Source organism: Chrysemys picta, chromosome 4 (assembly GCF_011386835.1).
Source record: "Chrysemys picta bellii isolate R12L10 chromosome 4, ASM1138683v2, whole genome shotgun sequence".
In the NCBI taxonomy this organism is placed as follows: domain Eukaryota; kingdom Metazoa; phylum Chordata; order Testudines; family Emydidae; genus Chrysemys; species Chrysemys picta.
In genome coordinates, this window is record NC_088794.1 from 46,218,230 (window position 1) to 46,234,545 (window position 16,316).

Consider the following 16,316-nt stretch of genomic DNA (forward strand, 5'->3'; position numbering starts at 1 on the left):
CTCATTAGAAAAGTGCTTGGATCTCAGCGCTATAACCTGCCAGTTCCACTCCTGGAATTTACAGTAACTTCCACAACAGACCTTGACCTAATTTAAAAAAGGAACAATGTACCTAGACTTCAACTGATTAAAAGTCAAATTTTAGAAAACTAAACAAATATTAAATTACACAAATATAAATTTACAGGAACGAAGAAACTTAAGTAAATTCTAAGCTACTCTGCATTGGCAGGACAATGGACTTGATAAGCCAACATGTCAGTCTTTTCCATTTCTATGACCCGCTATGAACATTAAACAATAGTATCACCCACTGGAGCAGTAATGATGGAGGGATAGACCTTTTGGTGGGAGGTTTAATTACCAGCTGGGAGGAGCCGATACTGGAGGTAGCACAGGTAAGGGTGGTCAACCCATCACTCATAAACCTGCAAGTCAGTGCCCTGTGCCATGGCAGTTATAACTATAAGAGGATGAATTTGATGAAAAGGACAGGCACGTTCTTCAGCTGTTTCAGCTAGTACAAACAGGACCTGCTTACAGACATGTGATGCTGTATATCAGTCCAGTCACTTGATTCATCTCTCTCCCTTTCATTCAGCTTATAACATGCAGTCTTTTATAGTGCATAATTTTATTATGTCAAAGCAGAGAAGACACCATCTCACTACTGAGTTAATGGCAAACAATAAGTAACACAGACAAGAAAATATAGCATTTGAGTCTTGTTATTCCATACATAAAGTCTTAGTTTAGAGTGTTCTCAAAAATCACATACATGGTGACAACAGCCAGTATAAACTGTGCTGAAAATATCTTCTTTATTATAGCTCAATGAAATCAACAGGGTGTGGGATTTGCAACAGCTCTCCTCTCCCGGGGCCAGATAATGGCCCTACCTTCCACAGCCGGGCAGGAGCACAAGGAGGAGGAAGAGACACCCCCCCACACCCAATGTGCTGGCCAGCGTAAGGTCTGGTTCAGCTTAGTTCTCCTCTAGGGAGGCAACCTGTGACCTTTGGACTCCAGGCCACCATTCAGAGCCTGCCCAACACAATTACATGTTGCACCTTGGTCAGGGAAATTGGAAGCTACAATCTGGCCCTAGAAGTTGTTTTGCCAATGGTTTGGGCAATCTGAGAAAATGAAGAATCAGTGATAATTTCATTTCTCCTGTGAGCTCTGTGTGTACACTGGCTAATACCATTTTAAGGCATTGTTGTTAACCAGAAGTAACCAAACAGAAAATCAACAAGATATCACTTTATTTTATAGACACTTCTATAACCATATAATTGCTTTGTCATTAACACAGCAAACTCCACTGCACACTTTAAAGGACAAAACAGGATTTGGTTTTGCTGCCTTTGATACTCAAGGGATCCCTGGTGCTATACAAAGCATTGAGTTAGATACAAGTGCAGTGACTCTTTGAAACTGAGCATCCACTGTGCACTCAGAAATAGTTCACACACAGCCCTGAATATTAGCATGTGCTGTTTTGTGATTTCATGAGAATGCGCCACTTCAAAAGAAACAACTAACCAGATAATTACATCCTGCAGGCCTAACTCAGTCAGAGTTCCCAAAGAAATTGCTGAATAAGACTGCAGGATTTGGTCTTTGGTGACTAGCCTCCACATTAACATACATCATGGTCAACATTTGCATTGCAGATGCAAGATTACATGGTTAGCTGTGCTCTATAAAATGAAGGACTGTATTAAATAGATTATGAAATTGTACAGAAGTATTATAGATTATTAACATCCTACTTTTATTATTAATCATCATTATATGTCACCATAACATTAGTACTTCAGTGTAAATGCTGCAAACATACAAGCGATTAGATAGGCAGAGTACTGGGTAGATTAAAAATGCTCAGATCGCTTAATCATCCGCCCAAGTCTTTGAGTAAGGCTGGTGGTCAGCAGATGATAAATGTTTTAGTTTAACAACCCAAATGTTTTCTTTGTTTTCCTCCCACACACCTTAACTCTGTCAGTTATTTTGCTAGGTGTTTGGTTCCTCATAGAAAATCCAGTAGCACTCTGGCAGGTCACACCTGAGGCAGGCTGTTAGCAGGCTGAAACATCGTTCTTTTAGTTTTTTCACTTTCCTGCATACAAAGGAAACAAACAGTGAATAGCTAGAGGGCTTAATCTTTTAAAAAATTCTTTACACCATTTTCTACTAGGAAGATAACCAGGTAGTTTGAGAGATTTCACTCACACACATTTATACCACTGACACTTTATTCCACTGAGAGCATCTTGCTATACGTATGTAGCACTGACTGCATTTATGGGATAGAAGCTTGACAGTTGATTCCCACAAACCATTGTCAAAACTTCACATCAACACTTGTAAACAGAATTAGCAGTGTGGCCACTTAGCAACCAAATGCCTTTGCTTTTGCATTCTTACAGCATGGCGCCGCCTTCTTTTAGGCTGAATGCACTCCTGTCCATAGGATGGCCATGGGAACCCTTTGGGGGCCATTTGGCTATTCTCCCTCTCCACCTCTTCAGAATCAGAGTCTTCTTGTTGCATCAAAGGAAAATGCTTGTCTGGATAAATGTCCTTCAGCTTGCCCTCAAAGAACACTTCCAGGCATCGTCCAGCCTCTGCAACCTCTGAATCTGGCTGTAAGGGAAGAAATAATAATCCAGTATCATTGTATGTCCATAACTCTCCAAGGCTAAAATAGCAGGTCTGCCTAGCCTCCTGTCTGAAACAGCAGCGTCCTGTATTTGGAACTTGTCTCCTACATCTCCATTGGCCTCCTCTGTTCTTCCCACAGTCTGCCAAGTTCCTCTGCACTTACAGCATACGTTTAATCCAGGTGCTGCTATTAAGAGAGGCATTTTCTGCACCCATTAGAAAATGGATCTGCTATTGGCTACAGTAACTGAGAGCATCCTCCTCCAGTGCTTTGGAATCTGTTAGCTCTCCTCCCGCAAACCTTAATTCTCCCAGTTACTTTGCTGGATGTTTGGTTCCTTATAGCAAATCCAGTAGCTCACATCTCAGGAAGTCCATTAGTCTAAAGTTCTTTTACTTTTTATATTCATATAGCTCCAGTCTCCAAACACATATTTCTGGCATTAACAAATCTATAGAATTTCTAAGAGTTAAGGAGTCTCATTATCCACTCGATTAGACCAGTTTTATGCCAGTGTAACTCCAATGGAATCAATAGTTACGCCAGTGTAATAAAGTGGTGGATAAGACCCACGATTTCTGTTGTTTCACAGATTGATGGTGGTGTGTGCTTGGTTTCTGCATAGCAGATACTTACATAATTGAACTTTGCACAGTTCCAGAACATGAGACGCACATCAGCTACCAGCTCCTCTGGTGCAGAATAGTGTGATTTGTCCTTCTTTTGGAGTTTTTTCCGCATGATTGACAGGTCCATGGGCCTTTTGATTATCTGGTAATAATGACGAGCCTGTGATCAAAAGAAAATGCAGGGAGATTGTTAGGCATAAACTTTGTCAAAATGGGAACCCAGTTAATTAATAATACACCTCTACCCCGATATAACGCGACCCGATATAACACGAATTTGGATATAACGATGTAAAGCAGCACTCTGGGGGGGAGTGGGGCTGCGCACTCCGGCAGATCAAAGCAAGTTCGATATAATGCGGTTTCACCTATAACGCGGTAAGATTTTTTGGCTCCTGAGGACAGCGTTATATCAGGGTAGAACTGAACTACTCTAGCTATAGTGCCATCCATCTAAAGATCTCAAACATCCCTGTGAGGTAAATAAGTATTATTATTTCCATTCTACAAATAAGGAAAGTGAGTTACAGGACAACAAGAGTGATTCATCCATGGTTACACAGGAAATCTGAGGAAAAATCCGACTCCTACACTTAAAGATAATCTTCCTCATTCCTTAGTTAACAAATATGAGGCTGGATTAAACACATATCTGCTTGCAAGGTTGATCTTCAAACCACTGCACTGTGGTGACTGTTCTTCTGCTATTTCCAGTCTCTGGAGTTCCACCCCATTATAGCATGATGCTCCTGTTATCATTTAGCCCTTATGGATACAGTAATATGTGTAATACTGACAAAATAACACCTCCACCCAATCAGCCTTAAGAATAATGTTGTGAGACGATGTCACCTTGCAGTTTAGAAAAGCATCTGGCACTGGCCACTGTTAGATACAGGATACTGGGCTAGATGATCTGACACAGCATGGCCATTCTTATGTTCTTAACAAATGTATCTAATAAACTAATCAAGGCCCTGTAATGGGAACAAATTGCGGGTTAAACCACAATGGACTGGCATTCTTATACTGCCTTTAAACCAAAGCACCATTGTCAGGGCTCAGCCTGTAGTGGCTGTAAAGTGTGTCACCACAGAATTTTTCTGATGCCAACCTCAACTTCTTCGGTGGGCACCAGATATTAGGATCTCTCTCTCTTCCCCTCCCATTTAATCTTCCCAAGAAGCAACTTGCTTGCTGGTAATGAGTTCCACAAGTGCCTGGTGATTTGCTTTGAGTTGCAATTACTATATGTGTCATTCATTCTGCTTTTCTCTAATTTTCTCCTCCAAACTGCTTCATGCTGGGGTCCAGTATCATGATATTTACCGTTGTGTTCTCAACATACCCAGTAAATACTGGAGAGACAGCATGATGCCTGGATCAACGAGCAACAATTCTCTTAAGAGACAGACACCAGAGAATGGCATCACTTCTATCATGCATCCAGTTACTCCAAAGTCCAGGTCACTCTTAGGTAGGCTTGGCAGAATTCAATTTTTATATTTTTATAATTTTGACAATTATCAATATTTATTTTTAAGCATTTATTTTTATCAATTTCAATTTTTACAGTTGTATAAAATTATGGGTTTTAAGCATTTTTTCCTATTTCAATCTATTCAAATGTTCAGAGTTTTGGGAAATTAAGGGTTGGGTGGGTCAGACAGACAATAATTTAATGACAGTAGACATAGAGATTCAAAAAGTTAAAGCTTTATAATCATTAAAACACCAACTGTCAACATCACATGTCAAAATATACAAAGCAAATACCCTTAATTCAAACTCTAATACATTCTCAAGCAGCATTTTCCTTACTTTGCCTACCTGTAAATTATTATTATTAAAATGGAAATATTTTTGTTGGTTTGTGTTTGTAAGGTGAAATTGATGTTTACTGACATTTACCAGTAAAAATCTAATCCTTCCAAACCTACTCTTAGGGCAGCATTATATACTGCCATTGCACCCCTGGGCTATCTTGCATTTTCTACATACCCAGTAAGTGGATTAGAGTTTGTGGGGGCCCTGGGCCAGAGCAAATGGGCCCCCCGGCTTTCTGCCAGGCAGAGCAGGGCAAGCCCCCATGCATCATCCTCCCTCCCAGGCAAGAGTGTCCGTGGACGGGTGGAGCAGGACGGGGCGCCCATTTTTTCAGGGCCCCCGGGTACATGCCCCATTGACCCAGTGGCTAATCTGCCACTGCCAGTAAATCAATAGTCCTAACTTAATGTGACACCTCCCACCAACCTGGCATTTTGTAAACAACTTACACTAAACCCCCAAACGTGCTATTAGAAAATTTGCTGGCATGTTGTATCGGCCATCAGTCTTTCGGTTTCTGATCTGGTACCTTAGTGGCACTGCACAAGAGGGAACACCTAACAGTAGGTGACTCCACTGTTTAGCTGGAATGTCAGTGATTCTCCTTTGAGAAGACAAGAAGAGAGTTGTGAGCAGAGGTCGATTATTCTTTGGATTGTCTCCTCGTTCTCTGCGTATGTAGCACTTACCAGTGGACTGACAGGCTCATGGAATGGAAGGCTCAGGCTACTGCAGAACAGGGCAAGCACCAACTTTTCACATTTCTGTAAAACCCAAAATTAGAATCAATGCTGAGACTACTGGGAGTTGCTGCAGAGCCATGCACTTCTGAATACTGAAGGGTATGCTTCCTAACCCTGTGTATAATCAGCCTCATTTCATAACCAAGTACTTTAATACCACACACCATGCTGATGATAACACTACTTTTCTTCTGTTTCTTTAAGGTCCATATTATTTTGGATGTTTCTTTCTAAATAAATATTTTATTGCATTATTAGACAGAATCTTGGGAAATCACCCCTCCCCCGCTTTCTGCACTCACTCCTTGCACACTGTCACTTCTTTCAGTCACTGATTAAAAGAACAGCAGCAACAGTAAAAACTACTTAGCTGAGAACATTTCACTATCAGAGGCACCTGCTGTGATCTACATGGAGGTATCATATGTACAGAACATGGGATAATAGGAGCTAAATTTTCAAGAGGCCCCTGAAAATGTGGCCTTTTAGCTTTTCTTTTTGCAAGTGCACAAAGGGCTACATCTGTGAATGAAGACTAGCACTTACACACACAATTGTTTGTGCATAAATGGAAGGTTTGTGTACCCACATGGGTACATTTACTCATCTCACACGTATATTTTCAAAGGCCCTTTGAAAATTTGGCTCTGGGTGGCTGCTAAATGACATTAATTTATTGACCCTGTTTCTTTAAGAATACAGAATCTTAAACACATTAAATCATTTGATACTTCTTAGAATTTTGCAAACGATAAACTCTTTGCTGCTTCCTATTCTGTCTAATCCCCTTTACAAATCTTTTCCCAATGCATCCACACACAGCTACAATTAAAAGAAATCTTTTCTTTAGAAAGTTTGCCACCAAGGACCAATTAACAGTAGGCAATCAGCACAAATCTCTGGCAGTAGTTGGCCAAATGTTCCATGTTAATATAAATGCATATATAACAGTGAAAGATGGTTAGTAGTACAATATAAAAAAAAGCATACAGTTCATGGTAACTGGAGAAACATTTATATTATCATTTTTTCGTTTTCTCAGTTAGTGCCAGGAACTTTGCTTCAGAACTGTCAGTGAGCCATTACATTTCAACTTTGTTCGGTAACCAACCAAGGGAAATCTTTGTCACCAATTCCTTTTTCCTACAGAAACTTCACTGTTCAACTCCAAAAGATCTGAACAATTCCAGATATCACTGAGATGCACAAACTCCCTCTTGTATTTGTGACGCTTGGTTCATGGTGCAAGGTGCTGAGTAGACTGGAGTTTACTGCACAGGCTTTCAGAATAGAGTTATATTTCATGGAGGATTTAATAGCTGAGGAGACTGGCAATGGGGAATTCTGAGTCTATATTTATTGGTTTATATTTGTACCCACCTTCTGGTCAAGGTCATCAAGGCCATGCAGTGCTCTATCCCCTTTTTTACAACGGCTGTGGCGTGTGTTTTCGCAGTCGTACTCTACCTCGGGCTTCAACAGGTTACGGCAGAGTGTACACACCCATTCTCCCCTGCAGCACAAGACAGCAAAATGTCATGTCCTAAATTGAAAGGACAACTGATACCTAATGGAAAGCTGTGGGAAACACGGTATTTAGAAACAATTCTGGTCTTTTATAGTACATCTTCTCTACTGTTATCTATTATTTGCATTAAAAAAAGGCCCCAATCAGTCCCCTCCCCATCTAATTTAACACAAGATGCTTGCTACATCCACTGTGCCAACAGGATGGAGCAGAGGGAGGGAGGAGGAGGGAAACTGAAATAAGAGCATGTGTGAGCATATGCCAGTGAGTGCACAGCTAGATGGTTTCCCATGTAGTTTTTTTTTTTAATTTAAATATAGGGAAAACAAATCAATGCAATAAATATCGGAGGTCCCTGGGGCCATTGTCAGTATTTCTCTTTCTTTGATCCTTACTGATCAGAGCCTTTACATTGATTTTAGGGGGGACTGGTTCAGGCCCTTATAGATTACAGAGTCAGTTATTCAAAATATAGAAAGGATTTATACAAAGAGATACTCGTCAAGCTACAGTAAATCCTCAATAACCACTGAAAAAGAATTGGTTCAAAACATCAATGGGCAAAGAATTCAAAGTTATCTCTATGTGTGTTTGCTGGGATAAATGGCCCCAAATGATTGAAAGTGACTCTGCATGGATGTAAGGGGTCCATACTGGCAGATCCTTTAGCAGGAGCCCCATTGCTCTCAATGGAACTCTGACAGATGCAACTTCTGTAGAATCCAGGCCTAAATATCCACCATTAAGAAAAGTTACAATGACAGGCAAACAACATTGCCTGATCTCCTTCCCCTGAAAAAGAACTAGCTACATTTAGGGACTAAATGGCTTCAACAGGGATGAATCTGAAGCTGGCCCAGCACGTTTATGTTATAGGGAAAGTTTGCTTTATACAATGTTTTGAAACTATGTTTTAACAATTTAGCTATTTCTAGCAACAACAACAAAATGAAATCTTGCAGGCTTGGGAGGAGAAAGGATTGTCCATACTCCTCAAACCAATACCCCACCTTTCAAGGGATTTCCATCATTTTAGAGGCAAATTTACCTGCACTCCACACAAATGTAGTGTCTCTGACTCTTCCTTTTGTAATGACTTACATCTGAAATTCAGAATCATGGAACTGAGGTTTATAGATGTTGGCAGGTTGAGAGATATGAGAAGGACCCAGGGTCTACTGCAGAAGCACTGGTTTTCTGTACAAAAGCCCCAGCCTTCCACAAATATCTTAAGAGTCATAGGTCTGAAGTTGAGGTCATCCACATACTGTATTTAGAAGACCTTGCTGCCTGCCTTCTTTGTGTGTGTGGGGGGGGGGTGGGGTGGGGGGAACGATCTCCCCCTAATGAAACCAGGAGGAAACTCTACAAAATGAAACTCACTTATTTTCCTGGTCCCTGCACTGTTTTTTACCCCGACAGGGGATAATCTGAACTTTACCAGAGATTTTATACAAAATCTAAGGGATTTAGTTGTCTCCAACACACTGCAGTCATGTTTATAAAATTCAAGTCAGCCTCTCCATTATAGTGCTGGCTGGAGGAGATCATAGATACTGTTAATAATTCATCTGACTCCTGGTATAAGAGAGTGGGAAAATTTTCCTGCCTTTTGTAAAATGACCAAAAAAGGCAATACAGAGAGAGAATGTGATAGAGCCCTTGTAACACTGACATATATGTCCCTCAGGCAGAATCAGAGACAGAATAAGGGAAGTGTTATATGTACTCACACTGGGAAGCTGAGCAGAGCTGGAACATGGCATGAGAGATGGAACACTTTGGGGCAGTGATCACAACACAACAGTTCTCCTCCATTCAGACAAACGGCACAGAAATCCTCATTCTCAATTGGATTGGCTTCCTGAGCGAGCAGAGATTTTTTCATGCTGGGGATGCCATTCCCATTGCTAAGCTTGTGATCAACAGGAGGGATATTTACAAAAGCAGACGGTTCCTGTCCTGCTGGGTGGCTGATGGGGAACTTCCTATCTTCATATGTGGGAATCGGTCCTTCAGGTGGACTATCTTGACTGACCTTGGAAGAAAGAAATCCAGAATAACAGAATCATCTTTTTTCACATCTGATGCCCTAACTGTAACAGAGGCCTATCTGAAGTGGACTCTGCTGGATACAGCATTGGACTGGAACTCTGGTCTCTGCTAGTGGCCTGCTAGGTGACCGTGGCCAAGTCACTTCCGTTCCTGGCCTCAATTTCCCTATCTGTAAAACAGGGATAATGACACTGACCTCCATCGTAAAGTGCTTGGAAAGCTAAAGATGAAAAGTACTATGTAAGAGCTAGATATTATTAATTATTATTAAAAGTCTGTCACAGGAACCAGTTCCAGCTTAGATGTCAACTCTACATTGTTTTTCGTGACAACTAAATTCCATGCAGCATCCCTGGTGAATGCAAGTTTTAAAGGAAATGCACTTTTGTGTCAAAAAGGATTAGGTCTGTTGCTCTCATCCACGTCAATACCAAACCTCCATTGATTTCAATGGGAACAAGTTCAGGCCCACAGCTATGTTGAGGAGGCAGAAGGTTCCTTTTTAAATACTATTAAATTGAACTTCAGTTCTAAAGCATAGATCTGACAGGTCTTAGATTTGTTTTTAAGCTGTTCGCCCTGTATGATGGATGGATCAAAGCGGCCAGTTACAGCACCAATACCCAACCACTGCTTTAATATCAAAGCCCATCGGAAGTATTCTTGAAAGGGAAGTAACAGGGTGGCAGGGGATACTCTAAGAACACAGCTAACAAGTGCTGCAATAGTTATTAATCTTAGGGTTTTATACTGCTGCCCATCACCAAAGTAGCTAGAGTATCTTAGAATAGTAAAATCCATCAGCAGGGCAGTTCAGAGTATCACAAGAATCCTAGCAAAGTCAGTGGGGGAAGAGAGCAAACAACCAACCAATCATGCAAACCCAACTCACTTTTATAGCCATACTTGAAGACTGGGTACCGCATTCAATTATCAGAAGGAAAGTCTCATCTTGGTCATCCTTCTGGGGCTGCAGTTTGAACACTGGAAGCTCCCCAGATTCTGATGCACATATTTTCAGGCGTTCCAATCGCACATAGGGGATCTTCAGCTCTTTAGTATAAGCTCTGAAATTATGATAAAATTCATTAGTATTGTACAGAGTCCTCTTCTCCTAATTTCAACATCTTTTCCGTATTACTCTGTTTGTTTTTTAAGGCAAAGCATTAAAGCACATGCCTAAAGGTGAAGTCAGTGGAATTTACGCACATGCTGCCGTGCTTTGCTAAAGAGGAACAGGACTCCTCACCTTTTTGAATTTAATCATGTGCTTAGCTACTTTGCTGAATTGGGGCCTAAATCCCTACCTACGATGTCTGCCCTCCTGCCTTTGTGCTTCAACTGCCCAAAGCCAGTTAGGGCAGACACTCTTCAGAGTGCGACTGGCTTCAAGAAAGATCACACTAGCCACATCATTTCAAAGTGAAAATATTCGGAAAACAATATTTGGAAGCAAAATTATGTAAAAATTGCAAGATAATTTAGAGTCCTGCACTCCTTGTTCTGTTGTATCTTTCTGTACTAAACAGTACTTTTCATATATAATTTGGATTATGTGGCATTTTAGTAGTTCCAATGGTATAATCTATAAATAGTGATATGTTCATGACCATAAAGCGTGTCACAGAAGATGTACGAATCCAACATTGCTTTGAAAACGTAGTTTTCCAGTTTATGACAATGCTTTTTAAAATGTAAATCTGTCTGCCCTGAGCTGGGCTGAGACCTCCAACTCATTTCATACAGGAGAACAAAGTGCTATAAAATGGTAAAGACCTTTAGCTATAAAATGTGTATGCATATTTTTATAAGAAACCGGAGCAGAATAATGTTGTATTTACGGAGAATTAACTGATACTTGATTATAAATGAGACAGCTAAAATAAAAATGAGCTCAAGAAGGGTCTGGAAGTGTCTATGTTTTTCTGTCAAGGTGATAGTGTACCTTCATTTGCATGTGATCTTATTTAATCCCCCACCCCTCCCTGACCCCATACACTGCTAGATCCCTACAACACAGCAATACTAGCAGTGTGTAAAGTGTACATTCCACTGAAATTAGGAACACAAGAGGTGTTGGTAGATGTACTTGTTTTGTTCATCAGTGATATGCAGGCCCAGATTCTCACCCATACCAGAGCTCTGTGCAACAGAGCTGCAGAGGTGGAGGAAGTGGTGTGTGCAATAGGAGACACCTTTGTGCTCCCCCAAGTCCCAGTATGGCTGGGGCCCATTTCACACCTCTTAAAAATACCAGTGCAATTTCAAAAAACCCTTGCAAATGCCTTCAAGCAACTGGAATATATGGCATTAGTCATGGTTGCTACTTTATGTCTTCTGGAATTATTAGTTACAAGGCAACCTGTTTTCCTTTTAAAACAACCTGCCAACAACACTAAGCTGGATACACTCTGACTATGTGCATCAAATTTCATGGCCAGTACTTCTATGCAGAAAGTGATTCTATTACCTGATGTTCTGATTACTTTTTACATCCATCTCAATATGTTCCTTTTCATAATTACTGGACTCTGGAACAGAAAAGAAAATTAAGAAAATATCTATAATATCAGAGTCAGATTAGGGTAGAGAGGCACTTTAATATTCACGTAATGTGATATCATATTTGCAATCTGGAATAATTTCATATCTGTCTAAGGTAATTACCTGCCCCCCATCACTCATAGTATCTGAGCACTTCACTAAACGTTACCATCTTTGTCCTCACAACATTTCTGTGCGGTAAAGAAACACTATTATCCACATTTACAGATAGGGAACTGAGGCACTCAGTTAGGCACCTAAATACCTTTGAGGATCTGGGCCTAAATGACTTGCCCAAGATCACACAGGATATTTGTGGTGGAGCAGGAATTGAATACGAATCTCCCACAGCCCATCCTTCCTCACACACACACACAAGTACCATTTTTCTCCTCCCCATGTGGCACTGTGCATGTAATCCTCATTACAGAATTTAACTACATAGGATTAATTTGGGAACAGGGGGCTCTGGTCCACTGTCATTGACTGAAATGGGAACAGGATTGGGTCCATTAAGAACACTACCATTTTCCTCCTTAAATAGGACAACGTTAAAGAGAAAATAATCGGAACACAACAGTTTTAAGGAGTAGGGTGACCAGACAGCAAATGTGAAAAATCGGGACAGGGTGTGGGGAGGTAATTGATGCCTATATAAGAAAAGCCCCAAATATCAGGACTGTCCCTATAAAATCGGGACATCTGGTTACGCTATTAAGGAGTCAACACGGAAGTGCAAGGTAAATGTTGCAGGAGCACTGCATTGGATCAGATTGTGAGAGGCCCTTGTGTGGCCACCAAGGGGTGAGTATGACAGAACGTACCTGTGTCCACACCCTACATGCTGTTGTAATAATCTTTGTACAAACTAAGCTTTGCGAGGTATCATCTGAAAACTCAATTTGCTGATCAATAATATCATGGCAAAATGTATGTTAGCGGCATTATATGCAGGGGTGAAAGTAAGTTAAAAGGACTTACCAGTACGCCAAAGTCCTGAGCAGGGGACGTGGTCTCAACCGGAAGAGGCGTGGCCTCAACCAGAAGAGGTGGGGCCTTTAAATCCCCAGGCCCTTTAAATCTTGATTTAAAGGGCCCGGGGCTCCGGCTGTGGTAGCGGTGGCTGGGAGCCCCAAGCCCTTTAAATCAGCCCCGGAGCTACGAACTGCAGAGGCGGCTGGGAGCTCCAGGGCTCGGGGGCGATTTAAAGGGCCCAGGGCTCCTGGCTGCCGCTACCGCAGCAGAGCCCCAGGCCCTTTAAATTGCCGACGGAGCCCCAGGGGCTCCCAGCTGCCGCCGCTACCCCAGACTCAGGGCTCTGGTGGAGATTTAAAGAGCCCGGGACAGGGAGGAGGCACGCTCAAGCCTCTGATCTCTACACCGGCCCGCAGACTGGGGCCAGAGCTCCAAGGGCAGCAATGGCACTTAGATTGTAGCTGCCTGACACACAGTCTCTCCAGTGCTCCTTCTGGAGTGCTGAGATCCTCACTACCCATAACTGCCAGCATCTGGTTCAATACATGTAAGACTAATGAGTTCTCTTGTTTCACTGTGGTGGAGCCCTCTTTGTATCAATTATAATCTTCTGAGTATAACAACACTGCTCCGATAGTAATATTAATTTAGCCATTATAGAGAAAAGCAGCCAAATATTGGTATAAGTCACAGAATAATAGCTTGATCCTGCAATCCCTTACTTGCATGAATAGTCCCATTGACTTTAACGTTTGCAGCATTGAGCCCTTACAGTGTTGGCAATTTGCTTGTGGAAGGCAGTTAGGCAAAGTCTCGTTCTCCATTAAGAATAGAGACGTAGTCCTTGGCTGAAGGGAATGTTATGCAGTACAATAAGCCAAGAAAAAAAAGTCACACTGTGCAATATGCTAACTTACCCAATATTGCTATGCTACTTAAGTGTAGCACTTAGCGGTAGTCACCTTACATTTCATAGAATATTCATAGAATATTAGGGTTGGAAGGGCCCTCAGGAGGTCATCTAGTATTTTGGAAGTAATTTAAAAAAAAGGGAGAATTTGGACTGTTCAGATCAGTTCTTTGCTAGTGATCACTGCAAGTCTCATCAACAGGAGATCTTCTAAGAGAACTAATCCTCCGAGCACTTAACATCAATACACCACTTGCAAGCTTTCAGCCCTTTCTGATTCAGTGATGTGCTAGATAGTAATTTGAGAGAGAAGATTTCCATGTTTTTCCTCTACAAATGAGACTAAACATTCCTTTCCACTGTGTTAGGTACTTGATAATGTTTTAAACAATGCTGGAGTAGTTTGCAGTACAATAAGATGAATTACATTTAGTTAGGTACAGAAATGACCACACTGTACTGCAAGGCCTGCGAGTATGACAGTGTTGAGCTCTGTGAGATCTTCTCATGAGTTGGGTTAAAATCCCTGTTGATGTTGATACGTGTGAACTCATGCTTCAATTAACATAACTGGAAACATAAGCCCCACCTATGACATAAGTATGTGTGAACCTGTCCAGGAGCTTTGGAGCGGAGTATTGTTTTTGGGTACGGGTATGTGGGAGTGAGAGAGAACATATACAGGGATTGGAGTCACAGACAAGACTGAGGCAGAGGAAAAGAGAGGCAAAAAAACCCAAGCAGGATCCTGTGAACACAATGTGACCCTGGAAAAAGCTAGAGAGCATGTTTTTGGGTCGAGTGTTGGCTAAAGGGGCTTGGAGGGCTGGTAAGCTAAGAAACTGCTCTATTCTGTTCTTGGCTCCTGCATTCAGAGACACAGGACTTGGTACATTCCTTGTAAATAAACAAGACTGCAATAAAGTAATACCTGTCTACCACCAAGTTCTACTCCCAATTGTAACACCTACTGAGCCCCAAACTTTGCCTAGCCACTTGGGTTAAAAATGGGCAACAGCAGTTAAAAAAAAAAAAAGACGATAAAGAAAAACCTGGTACCTTCTTCATTTCTAAGTTGTTTTACACTGGTCACCTGCAGGCAAGCAGCACTGCTGATGGGTGCAGAAGGAGAGGCACACTGTTGTGATTTCTTGACTGAAAGATTAATAGGCTCTTCTAGCATTTTTTGCATAGTAAGAGCTAATTCATTAATGGTGTTCGGTCCAGCAGTGGCTGAGTCATTTCCAAGTGGGTCATTCATGGTACTAAAATCTTCATTTTCCAGCTTGAGAGGAAAAAGAGTAATTCAAAATTTACTGTTTACTTTTTTAAATTTCCACTCCAAAAAAATAACTCTAACAAGTAAGTCTTCAAATATCATTAGAGGAGCAGGATTTCTTTCAAAGTAACAACCTTCAACCTACTGACTATGACAACAACAAGCGTTATCAATTAAAGTGCAATCCTTAGCTATAAAGTAGCCAGATGTGTTAGCAATTCTTACCTTGCACTTAGTGTTCCCCAGGAGTAAATCACCTGTTGCTAAGTTATCAGTTGTCCAAGGGTTCAGGTCATTTGTAGCGCTGTCTGATGCCAAGCTATAGCTAGGCACTGATTCTGGCTGAACATCAGAGGCATGAAGCATGTTCTGGGATTGGTTAAGCGTTACAGTAGATACACCTTGCATCTGTGGATCAACCGACCTAGATAACCTTGTAGAAGACGGTTCCATTTCTAAAGGATTTGAAAAGCCCACAATGTTCAGTGAAGCCGAATGCTGAAAAACAAATATGTTAATCAGCTTTTAAAACAGTAAAATGCTGCTGTTATTTCTAGAGAGCATGCGATGCTGTATCTCATAATGTCTAATGAAGCCATGTCACAAGGGCTTTGAAAGTATCTATGGTAATCTCATGTCATTTACCAAAAGGCTTTATAATTTCCATGATTAAAGCCAAAATCTGGAAACACAGATTCCTGAGACTCTTCCCTGCAAGCTACCAGACTCTCTTTCTTTTATCACTATAATGGGTCCTGATTTCTTACTCCTTATAATGAATGAGAAATCTAAGCACTGGAATATCGGACCAAATCCATCCCTGGTGTAACTCTGATGATTTCAGTGAGGTTATACTAAAGATAATGTAAGAATTGGACCTAGTATAAGTGAATGCAACTTTAGTGACTTCAGTGATACGGAGCACATTACACCAAAGGATGAGTTTGGCCAATTGAGCTTAAGGCACCTCTTTATAGCATCAAACTGTAAATGGGAAAAATACATGTTACAAATATCAGACTGTTGAAGAAAGGATGCACCTGTCTAGTTATCAGAGAAAGGGAAAAAAAACTACCCATCCAAGCAAGGTCTTTGCAAGAATAATTTTAATGAAATGTATCTGCTAGTGTTTCATGCTTTCTTGGGGCATTTCACTGT

At 41.2% G+C, this 16,316-nt stretch overlaps 1 protein-coding gene across 1 annotated transcript in view; it reads right to left on the reverse strand.

Moving 5' to 3' along the window:
- Positions 1-614: 614 nt before the first annotated feature.
- The window catches only part of TRIM66 (tripartite motif containing 66), a 72,889-nt gene continuing 57,187 nt past the window's right edge, over positions 615-16,316 (reverse strand). Inside the window, exons 11-20 of the mRNA XM_005291724.4 lie at positions 15,384-15,656; positions 14,939-15,164; positions 11,921-11,981; positions 10,343-10,517; positions 9,129-9,433; positions 7,248-7,380; positions 5,814-5,888; positions 3,305-3,457; positions 2,431-2,649; positions 615-2,122 (exon numbers count right to left, since the gene is read on the reverse strand). Of these exons, the coding sequence (XP_005291781.3) occupies positions 2,063-2,122; positions 2,431-2,649; positions 3,305-3,457; positions 5,814-5,888; positions 7,248-7,380; positions 9,129-9,433; positions 10,343-10,517; positions 11,921-11,981; positions 14,939-15,164; positions 15,384-15,656 (1,680 nt within the window). The 3' untranslated portion in view covers positions 615-2,062. The remainder of the gene's footprint in view (positions 2,123-2,430; positions 2,650-3,304; positions 3,458-5,813; positions 5,889-7,247; positions 7,381-9,128; positions 9,434-10,342; positions 10,518-11,920; positions 11,982-14,938; positions 15,165-15,383; positions 15,657-16,316) is intronic.